We start from the raw sequence: 13,540 nt of genomic DNA, 5'->3' as shown, positions 1-13,540 counted from the left end.
GAGAGAGAGAGAGAGAGAGAGAGAAATTGGGGAAGGGGGGGGGTCTTGTTGAGGGTATTTTAAGTTCCAAACAACATAATTGACCCAACCAGCGCTGAGAGGGATACAACATCCTAGCAGAAAAACTGAGGTGTCCGATTAAAATCATCTCCTCACAGGATTAACTTAGAATCGGGGTCTTCAGCAAACAAAAGAGAAGACCCAACTGCCACACCGTAGACAGCGGTAAGACGGAGTTAATTAAGAAGATGTACATTCATTGAAAATAAATCGAAATACGAAACAGGAATCGACCAAAATTTGAGCTGAGTTGAGTTGTGTAAAACTGCAGTGGAGTCAGACAATGGCCTCATTCCGCCAGGAATCAGATTCAGACAAGATAATATCAATCACACAAGTGACATAAAATATCTTCCCTAAAGGTAAAAAGAGATGGCGCAGTCAAAATAGAGTCAACAACACAGAAATTCTTCGCAATGCTTTCAGTCACAGCAGTGTAAAAAACAAACAAAACAAAACAACCATGCCTCAGATTGCTGGAAAAGAAATGTTATGAAGTCGACGGTGTTTTTGAACAGAACACTGTCAGCAAAACCAATGTTATGTACGTTGATTGTAGAAATATATTCTATGAGGTCACGCGTACAGAGTCGCTTGCCTCGATGCCCACTCTTGTTCGAATAAAACTGAAGTAATCATTGTTGTTTTATATGCAGATGTTTGCAGTCTTAATCGATAAAATTTATATAATTTGAGAAGCAGCTTTCAACCATGTTTACCAGGGCTGAAAGGGATGCAATGTCCCAGCATAAATACCGAGATACTCGATTACCCCCCCCCCCCTCTTCAAGGGAATCAAACTATGGGGTCTTCTGAGGGTTAGGGTGGAGCACTTGACTGCTATATCGCAGACGCCGGTTTTATTGAATAACTGAGAGAAAAAGGATTGATCTAATGAGTTTTAACGAAGCTTTGTTCCAAGAGAAAGGTCATTGAGCCATTCAAGCAGCAATAAATACGCCACCACCTGGTAACGATACCAAATCATTTCCGAGAATCGGTAGGTGTGACGATGGCATCGCATTTTTATTCCACACTGGAGCACGTTTTTATCAGCACCAAAAACTATCTCTTTCCTGTCTCTCACATGAAGTAACATATTCTTAAATTAATCAAAAACACCCCATTGTTACCTTGTGTGGGTGTATCGATCTACGCCCAGAAGAAATAAGTCAGTAGCTCGTGCGTCTTGTGACCTCCTTTCCCCGCTCAGCAGTTTGGGAAGGTTGTTTTTTTTTAAATAGCTGTGGTATCTTTTCGATTTTAATCTTTTTTTTATTTTCGCTTCGTTTTGATTTTCGTTTCAGTAAGAATTTTATGGCTCTTGCAACACAAGTGGGTAATCTAGATATCTAGGTGTTGGAGATTAAAGATGTTACTGGACAGCAACATTCAAAGAAAAGAAGGAGTGATAAAAAGATAAATGTCTGATAAGAAAGAATGAGTTAACCTCACCAGAGATCCCGCTCACCAACCCATATGTTTTTACACTCCCATAGAAACTAAAAAGTGCCATTGATGGGCTGTGACGTAGGCCATATGATATACAAAGCGTGTATGAGAAGCGGGAAGTGCTGTGAACAATCTCATTATCCGCGTGACGGAGATTTATACTATTTCAAATAAATTTATGAAGAAAAGTTTTAAAGCTAGTCTAAACTGGCTTGGAATAATTTGATTAAGTATAGAAAAACTGATACAAACTGCTGTGTACAGTATTTGTGACACTGATTCCCCCGTTAAAGAGATATTTGAGGATGAGTTGCGCCATGAATTTTTGACTGCACTATAAGAGAGAATAGGTATTTCGTATATTTCTTTTGTAAGTCGTACAAAGTCGCAAATCCCAACCAATAAATATTCATCTTGGAATCGGCTTGTGTGAATATAAATTTCATTACAAACTGTGTTAAACAAGCTTGCTTTATGACCGAGTTCAATAATAGTAACTGCAACAACAAGACGTAACGTGTTGATTTGAAACCGTTTGACTGAAGTGTCGAATGGGAAAAGGGTTTCTTTTTTTTTCTTAAAAATATTTGGCAAACTAACACTGGTCTGAGTGGAAGCGTGGAGTTATGCTTTTGAAGGGAGAGGGAGGAAGAGAGAGGGTGGAGGGGGGGGGGGGGAGGGGAAGACTAGAGTTTTGTGTGACTGACGTGAAACGGGAGGACACTGGAATAGCGTTTACGTAACTATAGATTTTCTAACACTGGAATAGCGAGCATTTCATGTAAAGAGGCATGGTTATTTTTTTTAAAAGGATAATCGATACTAACTTTAATATTTCCGTCTGTGATCAACAGGCTTGAGACTGTCATTGTCAGGGGCGAAGGCTGACTTGTTTGACAGGGTAATCAAAGTGAAACGGGACCAGATATGGCCTGTAGATATCACACAAGAATCTTACGCGAGGCGGCGACTCTGAGTTGAGAATGAAAACAAATCCGGAATTCGTATTGTATGTTCAACCGCCAAAACAATCAGGAAAGTATCTTATTAAATATCAGTTCCAACTAAAATTAAATTTAACTTTAGATGTGAATGCATAAACACAAAGCAAAGAAACAGAGATGTCAGTGCTATATCTATATGTTATAGATCTACCAGTGAGTCTAACTCTTTGGTAGAACATGACAATTATCATTTTTTTAAATTTCACATTCGGCTGTTTTTTGTTAGCCTTTCGCGGCCAGGAGCTGGTGTCATAATCGAGGTCACGATCTGATTATAGGACGGTAAAAAGTCGAGGAAAAAAAACAAGCACATGCAGCAGTCAAGAGATTATTAGGAGTTAGTTCCCCTCACTTTTGTGAGGTAGACTCGACCAGTGTTAGTTAGCTTATATAATCAGGGCTTGTGATTGATTATAACTGGGGCCCCAAAGGGGTGAACAGGGTATATGTGGCAATGAAACAGCTTTGACTGCTATGCACATGTTCCCTTCAACTCTATTGAAGCCTCACTTTAAGCTTACTTAATCAAAGCTTGCGATTGCTTATGGAGTGGCCCGAGAGGGGTAAGGAGGCTATTTCTGTGGCAGTGAAACCGTTTTGAATGTTAGGCATACTCATTGTTGATTACGAACGTCTTTTTACATTTAATTTAAGAGTTTTACGTTTAAGGATGAATTTGACAGCGACAATGTTTCAAAATTAGGAAGGGAAGCAGTGATTATTTGATTATATAGACGCTTCGCCCCTGGCATTGTACATCCCACTGTGCAGTATCTCCAAACTGTTGTTTAATAAGAGTGTTGGCTTGTCAGAATCGACAGCAGTCAGCCATGACACCAACTTTTCTTTTCCTTGTGACAATCTCCTCAATGGCTCTTGACAGTAGGCTAACAGCAAAGACGCTCAGAATGAAGCACAAACCGAATCATTAACACACAACCCCCACCGTGATATAAAATCACTCTCAGTGTGTTGTCGCTCATTTTTATTACGGTTTATTTTAAGGGTTTCGACTGCTGTCGAGAAGCCTCGTTCAGGAAACAAGGTTTTGTTTGTTTGTTTGTTTGTTGTTTTTGGAGGCTGTTTTTTATCCTGACAGACTCTTGTTTCGACGCGTCTTGGTGACAACAGCAAAACACGTGAAATTTTTTACCCCACAACTCACAACAGATATCCTTCACACGATGTCGATAATCTTATGAAGCTAAGGATGTGTAAGAGTTCTCTGTGAGAGCACAACAGATCTAAATCCTCCCACCCTCACCCCTGGTCGCTCCAATGTCTGTCTATCTGTCTGTCTGTCTGTCTGTCTGTCTGTCTGTCTGTCTGTCTGTCTGTCTGTCTGTCTGTCTGTCAGTCAGTCTGTTTGTCTGCCGCACGCGCTGGCTTTCAATGTAAGGGGAAACAACCAATTCAATATTCTAAACACCCTATTGCCCCGTATTACGACTCTTTGTGTCACGACGCGGTGGAATCAGGCTCTTGTCAATTTTTGGTCATACGAGATTATTGATATAATCTTAAAGCTTGTTATTTATCTTGCTTTTGATGATAAAAATGGCCATATATCTTAAATAGAAGTCGAGGTGTTTGCAATTACAAGAGGTGGGGGTCGCCTGGTTTCAGGGGTAAAATTAGCAAGAAAATGGCCGCTAAACTTGGTGACTTCCCTCGCTTGAGAGCGCTCGGAAACTGAAAATTTGCATTTTCTATGCTTTTAATCAGCATTTTTTAAAGCAAAATCAACACACAAATGTGGTTTTAAATGGACATAAAATGTGTTGACCCCCCCCCCCCCCCCACCCCCATCCCAAAATAAAATAGAATAAAATAAAATAAAAACATTAATAGAAATTACCAAACCAGTGGGAAGATAAAGGTTTCTTCGATTTCAAATTTTGACGAGCGTCTGATTTCACCGTTATGTCTCACATTTATTTTTTCGTTTAAACTCCAATACTGTGTCGTTCCTCGATAAATTAGCGTTATTTAGTTTATCAATAAATATCTCAGTGGTACATAAACATAAGCGTCAACGTCCTGAACGGAGGATCTTGTATTTTTCTCCCTTTTCTAATGACAATTATTGATAACGGCAGACAGACAAACAGACAGACAGACAGACAGACAGACAGACAGACAGACAGACAGACAGACAGACAGGGAGACAGAGTGTCGACCCAGGAACAAATCAAAGTTAGATTTGTTTACTTATCTTGTCTGCAGTTATTTTGTCCCATAGGCCGACTTTCATCAAAGATAGTACATAACAAGAAGGTCCACTCAGCCAAAAAAGTGTCCGCCGGAGGTCCGCTCTTTGCTTCAGATGGTGCTGCAGTCTGTTTTGAAGCTCTTTTTCGTTTTTCCAGAAGAAGAATAGGAATAGCACAGCCTTGCGTGCGCAGATCGACTGCTGTTCATCAGCAGTTCGGGTTCGTTCAGTGCGGAGTTTTAGGTTTTTAAAAATTTTAATGACCTCTCGCCTTTCATTCTAAAGTCAAATTAAGTGAAGAAAACAATCACCTCTTCCGGAAGGTTTTTCGTCAGCGTAACCATTAAAAAAGAGCGTTCTTCCGAAATTTATTCAAAAACTTGCTAGTTCCACTTTGATTTTTTAAACTCAAGTAGGATAACTCTGTTCGCAAAGGGTGCGCATTTGCGAAGAGAGCGCCACCGAATTTTGAGGACACTTTTTTGATTGGCTCAAAGAGAGAAGTGGCCCCTCTTGTTATGTAGACTCTTTGCTCTCATCAAGTTCTCTACGTGTACCTTGACGTGTACCAATGATAGTACATAACAAGATGGTTCACTCAGCCAAAAAAGTGTCCGCAGGAAGTATGCTCTTTGCTTCAGATGGCGCTGCAGTCTGTTTTGAAGCTCTCTTTCGTTTTTCCAGAAGAAGAATAGGAATAGCACCTTCGTGCGTGCGCAGATCGACTGCTGTTCATCAGCAGTTCGGGTACGTTCAGTGCGTAGTTTTAGGGTTTTAAAAATTTTAATGACCTCTCGCCTTTCATTCTAAAGTCAAATTAAACGAAGAAAACCACCACCCTTTCCTCCGGAAGAGGTTTTTTGTCAGCGTAACCATTTTAAAAAAGCGTTCTTCCGAAATTTATCCCAAAACTTGCTAGTTTCACTTTGATTTTTTAAAAACTCAAGTAGGGTGACTCTGTTCGCAAAGAGTGCGCTTTTGTGAAGAGGGCGCCACCAAATTTTGAGGACACTTTTTTAATTGGCTCAAAGAGAGAAGTGGCCCATCTTGTTATGTACTATCATTGCGTGTACCACACTTACGGGAAAACCAAATACAACTTTTTAGCTGTCAAGAAAAAATTCATATATAAAAAAGTACACAGACTTTTAAGTTCAAAGTTCAAAGTCAAGGTTAGATCACAATCATTGAAGTTTCCCAGAAGAGGACGCTGTCTGCATAGATATAGCAATAAGGATGGGGGTAAGTTAATCTCACTATTCTCTTTTCATTATATTGCATTAATTTATTTTCTTAAGTTCTTTATTGTTGTTTGCCTTTGACTGCAGCACCAAGCGACAGATGAATACAATATTCTTGGGAGAAAATAAAATTAAGATTCAAGTCATCCCAGCAATGTCATGTTTGTTTTGTTTTTGTTTGTTTGGGGTTTATTTGGGGGTTGTTGTGTTGTTGTTGTTTTTTTTGGGGGGGGGGGGGGGTTGGGGGGGGGGCGTGTTTGTCTGTTAGTATAAAGAGAAGTACACTGGCACAATTATGGTCATTAAATGTTGAAAACAAAAAACAGACTACCGAAAAGACAGAATGAAACAAAAGAAGTCAGAACCTACCACTGGCGCTCTCTAGCTACCTACACAGGGAGACAGAAACAGCAGAGGGAACGAAAAGAGGCTGGACCTACTAGTTGCACCCTCCAACCATCCACACTTAAGGACAAAAACATCAAAGGAATAGAAAAAGAAGTAGGGCCTACAGTGGCACCCTCCAGACACCTATACAGACAGACAGAAACTACAGAGAGATAGACAGCCAGACACTACAGAGAGAAAGAAAAAGAAAAAAGACGTACAAATGGAGCCCTCCAGCAGCACACACGGACAGAAACATCGGTGAGAAAAAACAACAACCCAACCGTACAAAAAAGAAAGGAAGAAGTAAGATCAATGAGTGGCACCCTCCACCCATCCGCAATAACATTTGATTTAGTGATAAAATGAATGGACATAACATGGATGATACTGTCTGGAGAAAGAATAAAAAGAATATGATGACGCTGCAGCTGTTTATAACACGCTCGACGTGTAGGAATATGGGACACAGCCAAAATTCCTCAGACAGAAGTATTCCTTCACACGCATAATTTTAACTCTGGAGGAGAAGTCCCTGTTCAGTACTTCGTAATAACGATAATAATACTGATAATAATAAAAGATGTACAGAGACAGGTGTACTACCTAAACAACGCAAGCATTACTCGCTGACCGTGTGTCAGTGTGAGAGAACCCAGACAGTTGTGACAGATTAAACGTCAAAAGTATTCTGTTGTCTGCATACATTTGTCATAACTGTATCACATTACTGCGTGCATGTGTCCTGTGTGAGAGAGGGAAGAAGGGGTGAAGGGAGAGAGAAAGAGATAGATAGATAGATAGATAGATAGATAGATAGATAGATAGATAGATAGATAGATAGATAGATAGATAGATAGATAGAGAGAGAGAGAGAGAGAGAGAGAGAGAGAGAGAGAGAGAGAGAGAGAGAGAGAGAGAGAGAGAGTGAGTGAGAGACAGAGAGCGAGAGAGAGACAGAGAGAGAGAACGAGAGAGAGAGAGAGAGAGAGAGAGAGAGAGAGAGAGAGAGAGACTTCTCTCTGTGGGCCTAGGTTCAAACCAAACCTTTCACAATCACGTGCTGAACGAGTACAAGGACAAAGTGATCGTTATTTACATCATTGCACCATGCGGATTAACCTTATAATAATGAAGCACAAAAAACGAATGAGTACGACGGAGTCCTCCCTCTTTCTCTCTCTCTCTCTCTCTCTCTCTCTCTCTCTCTCTCTCTCTCTCTGTCTCTGTCTCTCTCTCTCTCTCTCTCTCTCCTTCTCTCTCTCTCTTTCTCCCTCTCTATCTCTCTCTTCCTCTCTTTCTCTCTTTTTTTCTCTTCATTTCTAACTCGCGTTCTGTCTGTGTGTCTGTGTGTCTGTGTGTCTGTGTGTCTGTGTGTCTGTGTGTCTGTCTGTCTGTCTGTCTGTCTGTCTGTCTGTCTGTCTGTCTGTCTGTCTGTCTTTCTGTCTGTCTGTCTGTCTGTCTGTCTGTATCTTCTCCCCACCCCCTCCCCTCTCCCAGTCTGTTATCACTGCCCCTGACTACAACACGCGATAACAAACTCAGAAACTATCTCGCGTCTGTCACAATCTCAAGTCCTTTCGATAAAGCCACCCACAATCTCCATCAAAGGTTGCAGTCATCGCTGTATCCCACGACACAATTACTACCAATAACAATAATGATAGTAATCATGCCCATAACGCTGTCGTCACTGTTAAGGAGTGACCACATTGTTTTTGTGAAGTGTATTTTATGATATGTGTATGACCAGTTTAGAGTCGTTACACTTGCAGTTCGTACAGTACGATAGGAAACTCGTACCCGTGTTTACATGTGTAACCGATCTGTCCAAGTGTGTTCCAGTGAGAATGGTTGCTCCATTTCACAAAGACTTTATATATAGACTTTACACGCTTTTCTGCTGATCTCGTGGACACTAGTGACCATTCCAAGTTTATCATTTCAAGCCACAAACAGAGAAGGGAATGTTGCATTGACACCTCTTATTTTTTAAAGTGAGTAGCCTATACAATGTATGTTTTTATTGATCCAGCTACCTTCCTACATACCCACCTACCTGCTTGTATACCCCTTTGGTTATCTATCTGTCACACTTTATAACCCTGTTTGTCTCTATGCTCATTAAGGTTTGTAACAGCTGGTGGAAAAAATTGTTGGTTATTGTTTGAATTTTGCTCTACTTTTAAGCGCAATTTAGATTGTCGAAAGTGATGATACGCTCAAATCAGTCTTCTCCGGGAAGACAGTATAAAAGTTGGGAAGTCCCTCTGGCAGAGACGAAGGTGGGCGCACCGTTAGCTGAGTTGGTATCATGCTGGACCACGGAGACGATGACCCTGTAGTTGTTGTGGGGGGGGGGGGGGTTGGGGGGGGTTGGGGGGGGGAGGGTTGGTAAGTGTTTTTACGGCGCTCGCAACTGCATAAGGTAATATGAGCGCGGGAGAGATAATATTTAATTTTTTAAGTTGGTAGGAAATTTTGAATTTTTCCCGGGTGGCGGCCGAAGCCTACTCTTATTGATTTTAGACCACCAAGGGATCTTTAACGTGCGCAACATGCACACGGGCCCTCTGAGATTTTTCACCCTTGTCCGAGAAGGCTAGGGGTAGATCTTTCCTACCTGAAGAACATGGGTGTGGCTGAAAGACAGCAGTAAGAAGAAGCCAAGGAGTAGCAGTAGAAAGGTTGCAGAAGCACAGAGGAGGGGGCAAAGGAGGAGAGGGGCTGGGGGCAGAAAGAGGAGACGAAAGCAGACGACAGAACATTGCTAGAGAGCAGGAAATAAAGTGAAAGGAGACAATTTTAGAGAAGAAAATGTTTCCGTCACTACCCGGATTCGAACCCGGGACCTTTGAATGAGAGGTGAACACCTTAACCCGTAGGCCACGAGAGCCCTCGACCCTGGTTTAAATCCTCAGCGGGGCTTTCTGAGCTTGGATTGTTTTGGGGAGTTTTTTTTTAGGCTCTCCACCTCTTTGTCTCGGTCCCATCAGAGACGTACATTAAATTCGGAGGCCTCGCCTCTTAAATAAACTTGTAGTGTTTAAAGGGGCCTGAAACTAATTGTGTCAAGACACGGTGAAATCAGGCGCTCGTCAATTGTTTGGTATATAAAGTTATTGGTATCATCTTAAAGCTTATTCATTGGACTTCCTTTTGCTAAAGAAAAGTACCCATCTATCTTGAACAAAATTCGAGATACATGCAATTAAAAGAGATGGGTGTCACCTGGAGTCAGCGGAAAAAAATAACGAAGAAATGGTCTCGAAAGCTTGGTAATTTCCAAAGATCGAGTTCTTGGAAACTGTAATGTACTTTTTGTGCCATTGATCAACATTTTTCAACAATATTCACAAAGAAATGTGTTTTTGAATGGACACAACAGATGTTGAACCTACAATTATTTTTTAAAATCAATTAAAATTCCCAAACGGATGAAATAATGCCAGCTGTTTTTGCTCTATTTCACTATTTTGACGAGCTCCTGACTTCACCATGATGCCTCACCAATGACCTATGACCAAGAGAAAAGACATCCTGATCTCGGAGGATAGTTGGCGGCAGCTCTGGTGGATTTTGCTTCTTCTTTCCAATCAAACATCTATCATTCTTTTTTGTGCTTGTTGCTCTCTTGTAACACCCCTAATCGTCGGCTCTTATATGACTTAACTGTGTTGCAAGTGCCGTGAAACTTATCACTAAAATAAAAAAAACAACCTGGAATTGCAGTGGGTGGTTGGCGGGTGCTCTGGTGTGGTTTGCTCCTTCTTTCCTATTAAACATCTATCGTCCTTATCTCTCCTTCTTTCTTTATGTTTGTTACTCTCTTGTAGCACCTCTAATCTTCCGGCGCTCATAAGACCTTATGCAGTTGCGAGCGCCTTAAAACCTCTACTAAAACTAAAACTGAAATTGCATGACCCATCTGCCAGAGGTGCAAAATAATTCCACAGCTGTTCGTACACAATCGTTCTCCTCGAAATCCCAGACGTGGTTCTATCAGTTGTCCCATAGCAAGTATGTTACACGCTCATCGACACAATTTAGGTCATTTCGGTGGCAGGCTGCTTTAACCTTGCCTATCAGGGCCAACCCGTGTTGAGTGAGGTGCAACACACGTGCGTGTTATTGTTGCTGTTGTCGTTATTGCTGTTGTTGTTGTTGTTGTTGTTGTTGTTGTTGTTGTTGTTGTTGCTGTTGTTGTTGCTTTTGTTGTTGTTATTGTTACTGTTGTTGTTGCTGTTGTTGTTACTGTTTTTGCTGTTACAGTTGTTGTTGTTGCTGTTGCTATTGTTATTGTTGTTTCTGTCGTTGTTGACGTCTGTCTGCTGGGATATTGTATTCCGCTCAGCCCAGGTTGGCCCTAACAGGCATGGTCAAAGCAGTCAGCCTTTTTCATGACCTAAACTGTGCCGATGGAGATGCATTCTAGAATGTAAAAGAAATAAGCTAACATCAATAAAATACATAAATACTCGATTCGTATGTGCTGTTGAAACTAAACGTGCTTTTCAAACATTTGCATGGGTGTTTGGCGGGTGCTCTGGTGTGATTTGCTTTTTCCTTCCTATCAAACGCCCGTCGTCCCTATCTCTCCTTCTTTTCTGTTTGTTACTTTTGTACCACCTCTAACATTCGCACTTACATTACCTTATGGTGTTGCAAGTGCCGTACAACTCTTACTCACACTGAACTCAACTAAACTAAAATAAACTAGAATTTTCCTTCTCCCTTCTCAGATACCAGCTAACAATGGGGGACACGTCGAGGAAATCAAGAGACCACGTCGAAGCGAAAACCCGTAAAGATGAACAAATACTACCAGAAAATGGTTACCGCTTGCCGAAAGCGGTCACACCAGCAACGGTTTCACAACTGGAAGATGGGGGGAAGGGAAGTGGAATTAACAAAACTTTCCTTGCCAAATTACTTCGTGATTTTCTGAGAAGGTTTATGAGAGGAGGTTCTTTTGGTGTTGGTCTGTACGCCGGAGTGCGACTTGTGAGCGCTTTGTTGAGGAATCCTTTCAGACAGACGTGAGTAGTTGTGTTGTAAAACTGTTACTTGATATCTTTTTGCCCCTCCCCCTTTTGGACTAAAATTAGGCCATTTAATTTAAGAGGCGAGCGGCTTCGAGCAAACCTGCCTGTCAGAGACAACCCAGGCTGAGTGGAATAGAACGTCCCAGCAAACAGCAGATGGAGATGCTTGATTGAAAAAAAAAGCAAACAAACAAAAATTCCCTACTCGGGAACTGATCTCGTGCCTTCCGTGTGCCACGATGTTGAATGTAGAGCCTAACCCCTATACTATGGACACCTGTCAAGTGGCGTCGGTGGCCTAGTGGTTAGGCTCTCGGACTCGCAACCGTAAGGTCGTGGGTTCGAATCCCGTCAAGGGCCCGACGTTGTGTCCTTGGGAAAGGCACTTTACACGAATTTTCCTCACTTCACCCAGGTGGGAATGGGTACCCGGCTATAGACAGCGAAAGATCTTGTCAGTTTGTTAGTGTTTGAGCGCTTAATCGGCTGCTTGCACTGTATGCTTCCCGGGAAGCTGAGAATGTTTCGGAGTGTTCTATGGTCTGCTAGGGTAATAATATAGTGTAAAGCGCATAGAGCCTGCTGCTGAGCGGGGATATGCGCAATTCAAATGCTATCTATTATTATTATTATTATTATTATTATTATTATTATTATTATTATTATTATTATGTTGTGTCTCTGGGAAGGAAATCTGAAATCTGAAATCCAGCAGAAAGAAATGATATAGGGTGATCCCAAAAAAACTTTACAAATTTTTTTCTGAATATCTCGCGCAAAAATTGTTCTAGAATGCTGTAATTTCGAACAGACATAATTCATTCAAAAGGAATTTGTTTGATATAAAATCCACGAAGGAGAACCATGTTTTGAAAACGGAAACGGCTAAAAGAAAAAAAAAGCACCAAAAAAACGCAAAGTTCACAAATGTTTAAAAATCTTGTAAAGGAAATCGTGAAAAGATTAGTTGACCTTTTTCTGTATTTTCTCTTTGACACTAATTTTCTATCCCTGTGACATTTAAACAATATTTAATTTATTTTACAGAGTATTAAAAACCTAATGATTTCATTATGAAATTCCTAGAAGCAGTGCTCCACATTCCCTCCTTTGGACTCGATACATTTTTAACGCGTCGTTCGAAATGTTTAGTGGCACCCTAACACAAGGACCTGCTAAACCATGCGTTTTTAAAGCCACATTCTCTGTACATGCTCACTAAGATGTGACTTCTAGAGACAATAGAGTGGGGTGCCCAATAGACAGCATTTTTGAAGTTGACATATCCCGCAGGGTGAAAATGAGCCTTGCACTAAACCAAATGTCATCGAGGAAATGATCCCTCTTTACAAGACAATCGAGGAATCATGAACACATTGCCATGCTCTGGTCCATGTCATCTCGGCCTAGCGAAGAAGAACATGGTATAGTGGTAGGTTAAGATCTGCCATGAGAATGCAGACTGTTGATGTGTAGGAAAATCCTAGCTGCAGACGTCTCATGGGACTTGGCTACTGAAATCTGCACTCTGGTGACGTTTAAAGGGCTGCGCATGGTGCGTGTTTGACCTGAAGTGGTCATTTTTTAAAGAACTTTTTAGTTCTGATTCGCTATAGATCCAAACTGACCGAACTTTTCTACTCATGGCGCCAAAGGTCTTGGGGGCACCTAAGCATTCTCTCCATGCTGTGCGCAGAACTTACGAAATGTCAGGGATGGTGAGTTTGTAGAGAGGTAATGTTCAATACAAAAAGCTCTCTGCTCTTTACTAAACGTAGCCATGATCTCAGCAGGCAAACAAAATTTGGAAAAAATAATATCTGCAGACATCTGTTGACTTGTTAGACTGCTGCAGCTTGCAATATGGCGCGATTGTTGCAACTTTTAGTGGTAGGCCGAATGCGAACTGGTGCGTCATGCTATGAAAATGGCGACAAGGTTGAAAATGGGTTGTTTTTTTAATGCGCTATATAGAGAAAAACCATTCAATGGACTTATCTAAAATACATATCAGAAAAATTCCTTTTGGCTTCCAAACGTTATGTTCAAATCTGAAACGCAAAACTTCAGTAAGGAGGAAGATATTTACAAAACAAGTTGTAAAGTTTTTTTTGGGATCACCCTGTATGTGTATAAAGA

The 13,540-nt window shown here is 41.2% G+C and overlaps 1 protein-coding gene across 1 annotated transcript in view; it reads left to right on the top strand.

Annotated features, from left to right (window-relative positions):
• Positions 1 to 8,085: 8,085 nt before the first annotated feature.
• The window catches only part of LOC101854933, a gene marked incomplete at its 3' end in the record, with an annotated part of 13,557 nt that continues 8,102 nt past the window's right edge, over positions 8,086 to 13,540 (top strand). Inside the window, 2 exon segments of the mRNA XM_013079711.2 lie at positions 8,086 to 8,353; positions 11,099 to 11,395. Of these exon segments, the coding sequence (XP_012935165.1) occupies positions 11,112 to 11,395 (284 nt within the window).

Source organism: Aplysia californica, unplaced genomic scaffold, assembly GCF_000002075.1.
Source record: "Aplysia californica isolate F4 #8 unplaced genomic scaffold, AplCal3.0 scaffold00061, whole genome shotgun sequence".
Taxonomy (NCBI): domain Eukaryota; kingdom Metazoa; phylum Mollusca; class Gastropoda; order Aplysiida; family Aplysiidae; genus Aplysia; species Aplysia californica.
This window is presented reverse-complemented; position numbering and strand designations above follow the sequence as displayed.